Below are 16,179 nucleotides of genomic sequence, written 5' to 3'. Positions count from 1 at the left end.
CTTTTATACTTTTCTCCTATGACAAATCATCGGGTGATCAGTACAATAATTTGTATTTGTATTTGTATTTTCTTATTTTATGTTGCTTTTCTGCCACTTTTGGCTAATTTCAATGACTGGAATAAATGATGATTAAAAAAAATAGCACACCTATACCAGGTCAGTACTCACTGAACATTCAGTGGGAAGAAATTTTTAATTAAAAGTGGAAATTAATTGCTAAACTATTCTTCTCTCATACTTACCTTTCTACTAGTAAAAACTTCATCACTGCTAACAAATTTTTCTCTATTCTAATTTGATGATTTAATACACATGAGAAATCTTCCTGTGCTCAACATACAGAGATGTCCTGTCCTCCACCTGTAACAAGAATATAATTTTAATTCAGAACACAAACATCATTAACACACTTCTTATGCAAAAATACATGACTACACCGCAGACCAATCAGACAAAAGCGGTAGCACCGATAATTACAACATGGCGGTAGGAATACTATGTGCACTTTTGTTCTACAGGCTGCTGAATTTCTTATCGCACTGGATTGGTCGCTTCTCTACCCCACACTTCCCTTCCCAGCATATATAGAGTGCCCACCGTAAGAGTAGAAAAGACCTATAGCGAAAATAAAATTGATTAGTCTCTCAATTTTAGTGACAGTTCCAGCATTCAGAGAAAGTTGTTTGCTAGAGCAAAACATATAAACATATGTATATTTATGTAAGTAGTAATATAATTTATTTCCAGCTATTAAAGATTGGAGCAAGAAATGCATGTATTTTAAAGATCGAAGTACAGTTACAGACTCGCACATCCGCAAATTTACTTCAAAGATCTGAAAATAACTGATACTGGCCCCAATAACTCCTCCACAAGAGGTGATTTGGTGCGCAAAAAACACCAGCATTTAAGCTTTAGTGGACAGAAGCCTATCTGGGTGGGAACTTTTCAGAAGCATGCTTTTCAAACTTGCTGCAATGCACACAATAATCGAAGCAAGATAACTAATTTTCGTAGAGAGATGAAACAGTCCACCCCAAATTATAGGACTAAAGCAGATGTGAAATTTATTCATTTTACCTCACAATAATAACTAAAGTTAAAAGAAGAAGAAAATAATTAAAATACACAAAAGTGTTACCATATGGTTAGCCAGCACGTCATCAATTTCGCAAAAACAAAATTCTCTTGACTTCCTCAGGTTTTCCAGAGCAAGAAACAAAAATTTATCACACCAAATTATTATGACAATTAATGTACACGAACTAATACTTGGAATTCCACTTAACCAAGAACTAGAATATGTAAAAGAAATAACGAAGGAGGAAAAATAAAGTTAATTGACTCTTTGGTAGAGGGAGGGAAGCAAGTGAGTAGTAGTGGGAGTTTCTATGTACTAATGCTTGAAATGTATTGGCCAATTATTAACAAATATTTATTTTTTAAAAATTTATAACAATTATGGTGCAGTAAAATTTAGAAATATATTATTCTGGATAACTATCTACCAAACATTCCCTTATCTAATACTGCAACAAGAGCAACTTATTGTAGTAGATAGAATTCAAAACAGGAGTCCCTTTCCTGAATATTTAATATATAATTTCTACTCAAACTACCAGTAATACTCTATACTATACTTGCCGCAAAATTAGTTTGGTATTGACGCTTGGGAAGCACGTGGAGAAAGCGGGTCTACGTTACTCCGGGAGGGTTGGTTGCTGGCATGCGAGCCAATCAAAATCGTCCCAGTGCTTCACTCAAGCCCTGGTTACCTAGCAACAGAAAACGTTTATCTCAGTGTTGCCGCTTATCGGGCAATTCTTCCTGCGATCAGTTTTCATGTTGTTGGGAGAGGACATGTTGTTTGTTTGGTGTTTATTGAATTTAGAGTATTCTCTGTTGTATATAGCGTGTTGTTTTAGTGTGTTATTTTTCTGTACATAATTTTCTGTATTCTGCTTGAGTATGTCTTGTGCTTGTGTGAAGAATGTCAAGCACAGGAGGCAATACTCCAGGAATTCCTCTCAAAGGCCAAACGCGGGAGATCGTTTGTTCTGTGCGCAAATATTTTGAGCAAGAGAGAAACAATGGGGGTCCAATCATTTCTGGACAGGACTGCTGCTGCTGTCAGCGTGTCTAAGAACACTATTGTTACCATAGGGAAAGAAGAATATAATGTGGTAGAAATAAATTAATGCGAGGCTTCAAAACTGGAAACCCCAGGAAAGAAGAGGAATATCGGTAAACGCATGACAAATTTAGATACCTTTCAGCAAGATGCTATTCGTCGCCATATTTACTCTTATTATAGGAGGAAAGTTCATCCCACTGTAGGGAAACTGCGTGTTTCGTTGAAAGATTCAGGACTTTTTCAAGGTGGGAAAACATATCTAAGGACAGTCATAAAATCTCTGGGATTGTCATACAAAAAAATTAATGGATGCAAAATAAAGTAAAGTATGGAGGCACATGGGGATGTGGAGGTAGTGCTCCACACATTCTCAACCTCGACCTAGGCCATATTATGGAGGTGATGCGGTGATGTGGTTCACCAACCGCCTTTACCCCAGGTTTGCCCCAGGTACTCATTTGGGCTGAGTCGACTCCGGAGTCGCTAGGGATATTTGATTGATTGATTTGTTGTTTTTAAGTCCACTTTATGCACGGGAAGGCTAATCGGGACTGGACCTACAGTTTAAAGTGAGATCCGAACCACTGTGCCATGTGCCTCCACCGGGTATCAAACCAGGGACCCCTTGATTACAAGGCGACGACGTTACCATTACACCATTGGGGAGGCCTGCTAAGGATATTTGAAAGTTCCCCAAACCACCGCGGGTCTCCCGCGTAAAAGTCATATGCCTCACCAACTGGACTTTGTGTAATTCAGTTGCGGTATAATTGAAAGATGGGCAGACTTTAACGGCGACTTCGGAAAGAAATGATTATTGAGAGTGTATATATTCAATATTTTCAGAATGGAATGAAAAAGTAACCTGTAAACAATGCTCGTTTCATTAATTCGTTCGTTGTAAGGGAATGGAAATGAAGAGAGAAAACAATAACACATTCATCATTGTTGTCATCATTGTTATTATGTTTTCCTCGAAAAACAATAACACATTTCATCATTGTTGTTCGTTTTCATAACACGTTTTCTTCAACACAGCGTCAGACGGCTGCACTGCGTACCGTACCGCATGATATGGCAGCACCGTGTGGCGTGTTCCTTCAGCTCTCAATACCAAACTAATTTTGCGGCAGGTATAGTCCATCAAATTGAAGTCCACAGAAAATTTAAAATTTCTTGTTTATATCATATTTTTTGTTTCTTCACATATGTTCTGCTTGCTACACATACTACTTCCAGAACTAAAGGAAGTTTTGTTGAAATTTCGTGAAAAAAAAAAACAAAAAAAAACTGGATTTCCAGACTGGTACACACACTGCCACCGCAATAGACCAAAGTGAAAGGAAAAATGTATAATGTAGCAGTGATATATTCCTACAACCATGAAAGTCACGTTGAAAATAGGCAGATACTTCTGGAGGAAAAATAAAAATTTATAAGGAAAGCAGTGTTGCCATCTTTTGGGGGAAAAACTCTGCAAAAATCACCTCTAGTGTCTGTCCTATGGATGCTGGATGGACCAAATTCCCAAGAAAGCATGACAAAACACCACTCTTTGAGTACATGTAATCCTCATCCCAAAATTTTTGAAAAAAAAAATGAAACTACATTTTTGAAAAAAAAAATGAAACATTTTTTTAGAAAATTCATAATTTTTAAGTAATTTTGAAAATTCCAGATCCCCGTTGGACCCCTAATTGCCACAACTTGTGAATAAGTTTTCTGTTTTCATTACTACAAGAAAAAAGGAAAATATATCAACAAAAAATTGTGATTGAAGAGTAATGCCCATTCATCAGTTACAGAACAATTTCTGGAGGGAAAAAATCAACATTTTAAAAACCTGCATTTGTTAAAAATGGTAACAATAAATGTATTGTTATATGATTTGAGTATGTCATACCCTTATATGCATACAAATAAATAAAAAAGATAGAATTGAAATATCGTTAGTAGTATTGAAGAAATGACTCATTACTTTCTGCCACATGGTGGTAGTCAATATATTGACGATCTGTACACAGCTCAATACACATGGTGGTCCAAATTTAGGCCACTTTATTGGTACTCTTGACCCTTTGTACCCCCTCAAGAAACTGAAATATTTTGCATGGTTTATGAAGATTATGTTGTTTATGAACATTTTCTGGTGTTTTTAGCTAGAGGAGATTTGCTATTATGAAGTAAAGTACGACCACTATCTTAGCATGTTACCTTCCCATGAAACAGAACAGCTTGAATGCTTCATGCAAGTGAATATAGCATCAGCTATAATTTTAGATTAGGTTAGGAGGTGATAGAAATTTCAGATGTGTTCTTTGGTTATACTTCGTGATCAAATACAGTGCCTTTTATTGTCAAGTCGCCTGTGGAGTAGCAGCTAGCGCACCAACGTCTGCTGGCAAACTGGATGCAACATTCACATAACTGGAACCATTACCTATGTAATAAAATAAGCTCGCACATTTACAGTTGAACCTGAGTTACACGTACGTCAATGTGAAGAGAAAATAATACGTTTAGCTGAGAATTACTTACAAATCAGATTTAGATACCATGTCAGATCATTATTAAAATGCTGTAATTGTATCTATTTTGGAGGAACAAGATATACGTAATACAAGTTATTTCTGTCATAAAGTGGCAAATTAATAAATCTAAAAGTTTGTTTCTAAAATACATTACATTTGCCACTTTATTACCAAACACTTTAATCTAGAATACTACAGTACACAATATAGTTTTAAAGAGTAGTGGCGATTGAGTTCTCCCCTATTTGCCACCACTGGTTTAATGGTTTCACTACCGAATTTTAAAAAATCGTCATCTAAAATAGCATTTCTTTTTTGAAACACTGTGCCAAGTGTGGTACAACTGATTTCTAAATCTGCAGCTACTTCAGTTTTAGTTTTATGTGGATTAGCATCCACTTCCCATATACATTTTACTTTCTAGTGAAGATGGTAAATTTTCCTCCTTCTGTCTCCATGGCCAATCAGTTGGCCAGGAGCAACTGAAAACTGACATTTTTGTAGCTTGGTTATGTATAAATCAACTGTGTTCAATAAAAATTAGTACATAGAACACTGAATTATGTACAAATCATGTTTTTAAATTATATTTTGCCAGGACCTAGAGTAAATTATGTATAAAACAGAATTGCGTAGAACTGAGTTATGTATAACGCAGTCTCAACTGTACATTGACAGTCACAATTAAAATGAGCACATACCTTGTCACAAGAGATGTTGGAAAAGTTTAAAAGTTTGGTAGCCTGCCACTCAAACGTCATGGATATATTTTTTTTTTTTGTGCTAGGTGCCTGAAGGATTTATGAGCTGTGTGTTCAAATCAAGTTCTAACGCCTAGTTAAGCACATGCTGTTTTACCCTTCTCTGCTTATCAAGAACAGACCCTGTTTTCCTAAATTTTTCGAACACTGTCTCTGTGTGTGGAACAGGAACATCTTGGAATTCTGCTGCAAAATGCAATCTAACTTCCCTACAAGAGTTCGTAATGACGTAAGATTCATACATAAAAATGTGTTGTTTTAAATGGTACGTATATGGTGGAATTATTAGACTGCAGAAAAGCACTAATAATACATACACAAAAAACAAAACAATCTAAAACACTTGTTAACACCTTAACACTTCACAAACTGGGCATCAGCTATCTGGATAATGTAGCACTGATGTGTCCAGTGCCAAGATCAGCGGAAAGCTGCGGGTCTAAATGCCGGTAGATGCGTTCCCACTGTGTGGCATGCTAGCTGCCACTGCACGGACGACTTGACCGTGAAAAGCACTGTATCTCCCTTATTGATGTTTTCTGTGTGCTGGAACCAATTTTATATTATGTAAAACATTGAAATTTTTCGATTGAAAAAATTCAACGAAATTCTCGAGGGGGTGCAGTGGGTGAACAACCCCATATTTATGGTCACAGGTCTTCCATTCTAAATTACCACCACAAGCTCCTTTCTTTAAATGTGGTAACTAATATGAGAGCAGGGATAGGAAGTGTCAAAAGTATAACCTCTCCTTATTGGGATAATCATGGCTCACAATTTACTCACAGCTGAAAATGTGAAATTATGAACAATGATTGACCAGAAAAATACCAATAAACAATTTCCATTACATTATCTTTGTACTGTACAAAGTGACCAGCAGTGCTGCTATACACACACAAACAGCTAACCAGGGAATGATATCCATGAAAAGTTCCATGTTCAGATTATCTTAAAGAGGTGAAAAGTAATGTTAAACAACCAAGTACACCAAAACAAACTGTGCAAACAACTAAACTTTCACAAAATTGAGGAGTGATATAACTGGGTGCTTGGGTTCAGGGGTGTGTATATTGAGTTTCACAGATATTCATCCACTGCAACTTAAGTCCTCCAGATTCTAAACAACAAAGAGTAAACCTCACTTGCTTGCTTATATTATTAGTACTTTGCTTATATATTGCCACTCTATTGATAATGAAAGAAAATTAAATGAAGGAACAAATACAATGGAACATTCTTGACCTAGCTACAATTTGAACCAGAACCTCTGGTGATGATACACACCAGGGACCTTGCTAGGGGAGGGGCCAGGGCCTCCCAAGAGTTGTGACTCATTGATCGAATGAAAATTATCTTAAATTTAAACAATATATAATTTTTAGGTAAATCTGTAGCAGAGTTAGAAACACTGCACAGGGACCAAACTTTCTACTTTGAAGATAATCTTTAGAAGCAAATGTAGGGCACCCAAATTTCCTCACTTTCGCTGCTTCCAGTTTGCAACCAAAGTCATATCTGCCTGCCCTGAGGTTATTACCCTTGCCCTAAGTACCTAGAAACCAGAGATTAAAAACTTTTGTTGCAAATGTTCCCTTTTACAGATGAAATCAAAGACTCCGACAAGTGGTCAATAGTAGGGGGTCGAGCGACACATGTAGTTAGCCTAAACTCACAGCCAGAAATATGAACAAAAATGCAATCTCACTTTCTTCAGGATAACATCATCTTGGAGAATAAGGTGGTCCAAACACCAGCACAAAGCTTGAAATACAACAATACAACAAGGTTGTTTCAACAAATTTTGGCACAAAGGTCGCTGGCAAACCAAAGATGGCACTGCATCCCGAATACTCTGTGAATTGCCTATCATAAATTGTTCCTGTGAGAGGACTGTCATCACTATATGACCCTTTGTATTGAACCGGACGAATTTGAGGGAGCGGTCTTTTCTTACTTTGAAAAATTAAGGGAAGATGGAAAAGATGAAAGAAGGGATTGGCAACAAAAACTTACTTTTGTGAAATGCAAATTTTTCCCTTAATAATCCTTTGTTTTAGATTAATTTTGTTCATTCTGCTAGCTAAATGTTAACGATGTTAAATACAGTGTGTCGAGTACCAGCACGGTCCGAATTATATTAAGAGTTAACATCGCTGCCCTTGAGCAATGGTGGAGAGCTGAGAGCTGGGTAGAAGGAACGGACAGAGGCAAGAGGGTGAAAAATATGGAGCAGTATTTATTAATTGAAATTTTTCCAGTACAGCATAATCCATTTTAAACAGGCAAGAAACAATAGTAAAACAAAACAGCACTAAGATGATAAACAGAGCTCATGAAAGTAAATTTAAGTTATTGTCTTCTTGCGAAGAAATGGGATTAGCAGAATTTTCCGTTTGTTTTGTTTCATTTCTAGTATCAAATTATACTTGCTTGTCAAAAACTGGGTTCATGTATCTATATGATTTGTTAATAATGATATACAGGATAGCAAACATTATATGCAGGAGTGTTTTGAAAATCCAAATTGCAATCAGTTACTGCTGCAAGGCTTTGTAATCAATTGTTAGGAATCTGTAAAACGATTGTTAGTAGTGCAACTTGTGACGTGTTTTATGTTGCAACTACATGTTCATTATTGACAGTTTGGATACGTTATCATATTTTGTGAAGTGTTCCGGTGGTGTGTAGTGTATTTGAGCGTGTTTTCTCGAAAAAAAAAAAATGGGCAGAAAGTGTGACATTTCACCACGTAAGCAAGAAATGGTTCTTGCTTTGCATATGGATGGTCATTCTCAGAGAGAAATTGGTCGACAACTTCAAATGCATCAATCCACAGTTAGCCGCTGCCTGCAAAAGTAACAAGAACATGGAAAATCATCACTGAGAAGTCACTGTGGCAGAAAGAAAAATACATCACCTTGACTGGATCGTATGATAAAGGACATGGCACTGAAGAACAGAGGAATGAGTTCACGCCAAATTGCACATAAACTTCAAAATAAGGTGGGAGTTAATCTTACTCATGCTACTGTAGTATCCCGACTAAAGAAACAGGGTGTTTCTAAACACGTCCCACGCAAAAAATCCAGACTAACTGACGCACATGCAAAAGCTAGACGTGAGTTTGTCACATGTTATGGCGCATGGAATGATACAGATTGGGAACATGTGTTATTGTGTGATGAAAAAAGATTTAAATTGCTGGGGAATGACAGCTCAGTTAAACTGTGGTAGCGGAAGGGAGAAGAACTTGCAAAATCTTGTAGTTTAGAAACTCAAAAGTTTTGTGGCAGTGTTATGATTTGGGCATGTTTCTCTGCAAAAGGGATTGGCAGGATGCATATTTGCACATGGACCGTCAAGGCTGATCAATATCTGGAAATCCTGAATCGGAAAGTTCTACAAACTGCAGGATATCATTTTTCTGGACAGAATTTGGACTACTTTATTTTTCAAGACGATAATGCAACCTGTCACCATGTTCAGGTGATGAATAACTGGTTTCATGATATGAATATTGAAAGACTTTGGTGGTCGCTCAACTTTCCAGACATGAATCCTATAGAAAACCTGTGGACTATGATGTGCAAAAAACTTGGTAATCAGATGTACAGGTCAAAAGAGGAACTTATGGCAGCAATTGTACATGTTTGGAATGAAATTGAGGTGGAATAATTGTCAAAATCTCATTCATAGCATGCCTCGAAGGTTGGAAGCACTTAGGAAGGCCAGGGGTGGCCACACTAAGTACTAGTCAATGTATTTACTTACTATCATTTCAAATTGACATATCATGATGCATTTAAAACCTTTGTTCAATCTTTTTACTTGTAAAAATTGTCTTTGTGCGAGAACGTACTACAAGCTATATTTGCAATAATTTTGATATTAGTTCTGTCAAGTGCATTATGTACGTAACTATGACTTAAATAATAAAAATATATTGTACAGATATAGTGTTTTATATAATTGTTAGGAAAACAAATCGACAAGTCGAATTAAATTAATAAAACAACTGATAATTCACGAGCAAAATGTTGACGACCAAAAATAATGAAGTGATGCTTTTTTTTTTTTACAGTGTATATACAGGGTGATTATAAAGTTTCGATTCATTACTGTGAAAAACAGATATTAGAATCAACCCAATAATGAGAATGGAAACCTAACACTTAGTAACACATAATCTATAAAAACTTCTATAGATAATGTAAACCCAACCTTACGTTGGGAGTCGCTGGGAGCTTTGTGTGGATATGCAGGATGGTCATTTGGAATAAGGCTCAGTGCAACCTGTGATGGATTATGTGTTACTCTGAGGTTGGGTTTACATTATCTGTAGAAGTTTCGATAGATTATGTGTTACTATGTGTTAGGTTTTCCATTCTAATTATTGGTTTGATTCTAAAATCAGTTTTCACAGAAATGGATTGAAACTTTATAATCACCCTGTATATTGGTAATGTTTAGCTATAGTTTCTGGAAGTATATTCATGGGAATAAATGACTGATTTGGCCTCCGCAAACATAAACCTACCTACGTCCCTGATACACACAAATGTGGCCACTGAGGCAGATCTCAACAACTTATACTTATGTTCATTTATTTTAAGTGTGAAAACAAAAAAGCATAAAATTTTTGAAACACCCAAATATTCAGTGTGTGTGTTGTAGCCTTTATCAAGAACTTGTTTTCATACTGACCCAAAGTGGCATTTTATATTATATGACTGTGGATTCAGTGATTGTGTTAGGTATCAACCAAACTTTGCAACATGGTACCAGGATATCTTCATATGGTGCTACTCAGTGGCAACTTTTATGATCATTTGTGGACAATGTTAGGCATGTTTCATGAGCATACACTAGATTGTACAGTAGCATATCATATCCCTTTGATGTCCCGAAGTGGTTCCACAGAGCACATGGGGAGGGAGAGTGGTGCCACTAGTCTCCCATAAGAAATCTTGAACTGCATAGTAGAAACGACTGAATAACATCATGTGAATATAAACATTTGTATCAACCTTCTTGAAGTGAGAAATCTTCAATCTTTTTAATACAACAGAACTGAATAGAGAACATTTTGTTAATAGAAAATGAGGGACAATGCAACAGTGAAAGTGATATTTACAGCAACAAAATATCCAGAGAAAATCCGTGAGAAAAGCAATTACAAAACTGGCACTGGATTATCCTCCTTTGTTCCCTTCTCATCAAACATGAATTCATAATTCAAACTGAAAAGATCTCTCTGCATAGGGCCACTTACTAGTCAATTCCACAAAGGTACCCAGCATAAAGTGCATATCATTACTAGCAGAATCTAGCATACACTCCTAAAACTTGCCAGCTGGTCCCCAAATGATCTGCTAAATGGTCAATTGAGAAGCATCATGCAAAGGAGCCGTGAGTTGCAGAAAGTGTGCTACGTGTGAAAACTATAGTTAGTGTAATAATCAATTCTTTTGATATTAAAAACCTATAAACATATTTTTTGTTGTAATATTTAAGAACACACGCTTCCTTTATCAGACATTTATTTTTAGTTTGTTGTGTTAAAATGAACATGAAAGTAATTTGAATATAAAAATTTCGTTAGCACATTTTTCAGACCCAATGCCATGGTATGAGACTTCAGCGAGCTTTTATTTGTTTCTATTTTAAAAATAATTACTGTGCAATGTTATCCCAAAAATGAAACAGCACATAATAGTCCCATTTAGCTTGTTGCACTTTCTGACACCAGGTGGTGTTGGTAGGAATTGACGATAAGCACTGTTCACATTCAGAAGATTCAACAAATGCCTGTCTGCTGATTTAAATGCTCATTTCATTAGTTTAGTACTCACCACGCAACCATACACCGCTCCAGAACATAGTGCAACATCAAATACACTACTTCAAACCAAATCAACAAAGTAGACGATTCGGTGTTGCACCATGTAACCAACTAGATGTGAAAGTGCAGAGAGAGTAAAAAAAGTGCAGCGAACTAGAAGGTAACAGTTCCGTATATCGGAAACACATGAAAATCGGATATTTTGCGTTTCACATGGTTCGTACTTACCAATTGTGTATTGCGGAACATAGTTCAAGGTGGCATTATGCTTTTTACACTAAAACAAATGCAATTTTTCACATTCTGAGTGCTTTTTTATTATTCCTTTCTTCGCTTCCGGAACACACAATATGGCGGGCACATCTTGACTCACGTTGTGGGTATGCAGTGTTTCAACCTTCTACACCGAAAAATACCTTATCCTGTTAGTCACCGGTGAAAATTATACATTATGCACGGGTAGCACCATGCACCATTTACAGATAGCCCTACGAACCATTTTCATAAGGTTAGGTTAGGCAAGCATAGTTTAAAAAAAAAGGAGTTTGAAACATTGACAGTGGATTACGTCATCAAACGTGCAGAGCATGCAGTTCACGTAGCGAAAGCAATGGAAATTGTGCGTCGGTGAGTTAATTCTCTTGAAAAATAGATGATTTCCCAGTCAAATAGATTCCAAGATGAAAGAAAATACCTCGATGAACGTTGGAAAGCTTGCAGAAACTCATTTCCGTAAGTAATTTCTTCTGTAAAAATGAAAAAATGTGTTTCCAATATAAGGAACTGTTACCAAATATAATACTTGTGTTGTTGAATTGTTGTTTTAAGTCCACTTTATGCACAGAAAGGCTAATCGGGACTGGACCTGCAGTTTAAAGTGAGATCCGAACCACTATGTGCCTCAACCGGGTATCGAACCCGGAAACCTTTGATTACAAGGTGGCGACGCAACCACTGCGCCATCAGGGAGGCCTATAATGCTTATGTGCATAAAGTTTCTAATGTTTTGTGTTTGGTTCAAAAGCACAAGTGAGTGTTCTTAGCAAAACATTAGTACATGTACTAAACATTATCAAAATATCTGCAACTGGTAAAAGACTTCCCAAACACTTCCATGCTTTACATGTAAGGTAGCTACAAACTTGTGGCCTTTCATTCAACTGAATCTAGCCTACCATATTTCATTAAAAAAAAAACAAGCATTACTTGGCAATAGTTCACATGCAAGTTTAACCTTACACCTTTTCCATCCGAAGGGAACTGTTAAACAATCACTAAATATAACAAAGGGCCAAATTAATTGCATTTAGTCTCAAAGGTGGTGATAAAATAACTTGGTATGCAAATACTTTACAACACTATCCAAATAGCTTTTGCAAGGTACGCATCTTGTTAGCACATTGAATGGAACAAAATTTCAGAATTTCATCTAAAGTTGAATAAGCCTAACCTTTCCTTCATAACAACAAAAACCCTTCCTTGGACAAGACTCGAATGTATGGAAATAATATCATTTAATAGCCTTCCTTACCGGAAATGGAAGATAAAGACCACAATCCAATTAAAAACAGAAGAATTACAAAAACGACACAAACAAAAAGCACATTTTCTCAAACTTAGTTTACCTTATCTCGCCAAAGCCATGCAAAACATTTTGACTGTCAACTGTCAAAGGTCTTGCTCGCAGACTTAACTGCTAAAATTGGTACAACACTGTTTCCAACTGCTGACATACACAAAGAGTTGTCGACGTGTACCCTCTAGCTTTAAGATTAGTTTACTATCTTTGAAAAATGTACATTCCCCTCAAGTTTTCTTTCCCTCGAAAAATTGGATTAGGCTTAAGTTTCCAATACAACAATTCCAGTTTTTCACTAAAACTTCCTAATGTCTTAAGTATCACGTTTCATCTATATACATAGAAGTAAAGTATGCACTTTCTTCTTTCATAATAACCCAACTTCTCACAGAAATAACTTTCTTTTCGAATTATCTCACAAAGAAGTCACTCCTAGCCATGAAGCTTAGCAGGTTAGCTAGCTTCACAGGAAACAGAAACAATACTCACACCTCACAATAAATTTTAGTGAGCAGGGACGAATTCATTTAGGTGGTATCCAATCACAAAACACTGCTATGTTCTTCATTAACCAAAGATAAAACACTAAAACACTCGTATAATATGTTGGAAGAACCTTAGCACGGAAATATGCAGCAAAATGGCTGCCGCGCAGGAATCCATTATCATGTGCTGTGGCCTCAGGTCAACCTGAGTATTTGCAACTTCAATATATCAGTATTAGAAGAATATTTCAAATATATAAGTAGATACTATAAACCCTTAATATTATACACAGCATCATTTATATGCACAGTGGGTAATAATAGGAGCAAAATGGTGTTATCGTAAGTTAGAATATTGTCTCAAAAGGCATATCGAAACTACTTGCGCCAAAAGAAAATAATTATGGTTTGAAATGCTTTTATTTAACACATTTCTTAAATCGATGTATAGTGACACGTCACTTCACTCACAACTTGATTCATGTATGTTTCTGGCGAAGCACATAATTGAAATAATCGAAGCGTTTCAAAATAAATTGTCGTGCTCAAGGAACTACATTTTTTGGGCCTATTCTGAAAATCTTCTGGACAGCCATGCGCATGGTAGCGGCCTTGAACCGAAAGGACTTCACCAAAGTTCAGCTGGTTGCTGAAACTTTAAGGAAAATGAGCCACCAGTAAGAAGGTTTGAGGTAAAACATGCGAACCCAGATGTTTTTCATAATTTATAGAATTGAACTTTTGTATTAGTTTGTTAAATCATTTACGGATTAAGAAGTTTTTAAAGTTTAAAGGTCCCCTATGCCTCTTGTATGGTGGACACTATTAGCGGCCATTGCGGTAAAGCACACCCCAATGTCATGACGTAACGAATAAATTCTTCGTGATTGGTTGAGTGAGGAATCAATAGTGTACTTTGCGTGTTGATTGACATGCAGTGCATTCATTTGGAAGCATAAACTTGCAGAAAGTGCGTGAAGTGTTTTGATGAGCCGAATGTTGTGACAGCCAAGGATCAAAGTATGTAGTGCTTGCCCTCTGTCTTTTTATGTTCTACAGTATGTATATACAGTTGTGCGTTAATAAGTAAAAGAAACTTAGGTTTGATTCAAGCTTAAAATGACAGTGTATTTTGTGGATGTTTTATGGTGCCGATTCCGTACACAGTTTCCTCTTGTCATTACGTTTCGCTTAGATAATAACCTGCATGAGTTGTAGTTGTAATACATCAGCCCTCAATAGTTGGTAATGTTTGCATAGAGAATACCATGTAGTATGAATGAATACTGTACATTAAAAAAAATGCATCTGCTTGTAATTACTTACGTGCGAAATTGTTAAATTTCATTTAAAAGAGATAATTTAATAACTATGTTGGAGGAATAAGTGAAATTCAAGGTACCAGTTTCATAGATCGGAGACACATTAAAATCGGATATTATGTTTTTCGCATGGTTCGTACTTACCAATTGTGTATTGCGGATCATAGTTCAAGGTGCCATTATGCTTTTTACACGAAATCAAACGCAATTTTTCACATTCTGATTGCTTTTTTTTTTATTCCTTTCTTCATTTCCGGAACACACAATATGGCGGGCACATCTTGACTCACATTGTGGGTATGCAGTGTTTCAACAGTCTTCACCAAAAAATACCTACTATCGAGTTCGTCACCGGTGGAAATTATACATTATGCACGTGTAGCTGATGGATAGCCCCACGAACCATTATGCACGGTAGCTGACCGATAGCCCCACGAACCATTTTCGATAAGGTTACGTTAGGCAAGCATAGTAAAAGAAGGGGGGTTTGAAACACTGACAGTGGCTTACGTCATCCAATGTACACAGCATCCGGTTGTCGTAGGGCAAGCAAATGAAAGCAATGGCAATTGTGAGTCTTGAAAAATACATGATTTCCCGGTCAAATATATTCCACGATGAAAGAAAATACCTCGAAGAACATTGTAAACTTTGGAGATACTCATTTCCGTAAGTAGTTTCTTGTGTAAAATTGAAGAAATGTGTCTTCGATGTATGAAACTGTTACCAAATTCAATAAAATATAATAATATCGGGATACATTGAAGCTTAACAGCACTCTACAATTTTTAGCCTGATTCATTATCAAATCATTATTCTGCAATGTATTATGTACATTTGGAAAAAAATGCCTGACTTGCTGTATTCATGAAAAAGGTAAAGTAATTAGTTTGTGCGCTTGCAGAGAAACAAATCATAGCTTTTGTTTTGAATAAATGGAATTTTCACATTAATTTACAAAATCATATTTCGAACCAGAATATATGCGTGGTCATGGATATCGGCACCTGTAATCAAAATTATAAACTTTTGTAACACAGGTATTTAGAAATATCTTGATTTCTTGTGATTTATATTTCAGTCACACTCCATGTAGATATTAAATTTATTGAATTGTAAATAAACACTATGCCTCAAGATGTAGGTCATAGTACGGCGGGGAAACCACCCAAAAGTAAGAGGATTAACATACCTCGGGTGAGGAGTGGCACTGATGGAGATTTACACTCTTACCAATATTCAACATTTCGTGGAGACATGGATGGAGACACAATGATACCACCTTCTTTGAGGTAAAGTTCACTTTATTTTATGACACTTTTTCTTTGAATTATGATCAGGAAGAAAACAAATTGTAAGGGATCTCGAAATTCTAGGATATACTGTATTAATAAGAATTTCTTGGGCTGAGTGATTTCACGTTAAACTTCTGATGGTGAAGTGTTTATTTAGAAATTTGTAGGGTAGGAGACATAACGCAGCTACCTTCCTGCTACATCTGTAGATGGCAGGCAGTATG

The 16,179-nt window shown here is 36.3% G+C and overlaps 2 protein-coding genes across 11 annotated transcripts in view; one reads left to right on the top strand and one right to left on the bottom strand.

The window, feature by feature from the left end:
• LOC146004004 (uncharacterized) overlaps positions 1–14,128 on the bottom strand; it is a 51,707-nt gene extending 37,579 nt beyond the window's left edge. For 5 of the 7 annotated variants that reach the window (XM_083142583.1, XM_083142600.1, XM_083142555.1 and 2 more), the window contains exons 1-2: positions 13,343–13,786; positions 246–363 (exon numbers count right to left, since the gene is read on the bottom strand). The gene's annotated coding sequence lies outside the window, so the exon portion shown is untranslated. The other 2 variants (XM_083142574.1, XM_083142565.1) reach the window with 2 other exon arrangements.
• Positions 13,941–16,179, top strand: part of LOC146004038 (WD repeat-containing protein 37-like) — a 30,017-nt gene continuing 27,778 nt past the window's right edge. For 2 of the 4 annotated variants that reach the window (XR_014443884.1, XM_083142622.1), the window contains exons 1-2: positions 14,250–14,358; positions 15,742–15,952. Coding sequence is in view for 3 of the 4 variants with exons in the window: in XM_083142622.1 (XP_082998748.1) it covers positions 15,789–15,952 (164 nt within the window). In the remaining variant the exon portion in view is untranslated. Of the gene's footprint in view, positions 14,031–14,249; positions 14,397–15,741; positions 15,953–16,179 lie in introns of those variants that run through there. The other 2 variants (XM_083142631.1, XM_083142642.1) reach the window with 2 other exon arrangements.

The sequence above is a fragment of the Lepisma saccharinum genome, chromosome 1 (genome assembly GCF_977018435.1).
Source record: "Lepisma saccharinum chromosome 1, izLepSacc3.1, whole genome shotgun sequence".
Taxonomy (NCBI): Eukaryota; Metazoa; Arthropoda; class Insecta; order Zygentoma; family Lepismatidae; genus Lepisma; species Lepisma saccharinum.
This window is presented reverse-complemented; position numbering and strand designations above follow the sequence as displayed.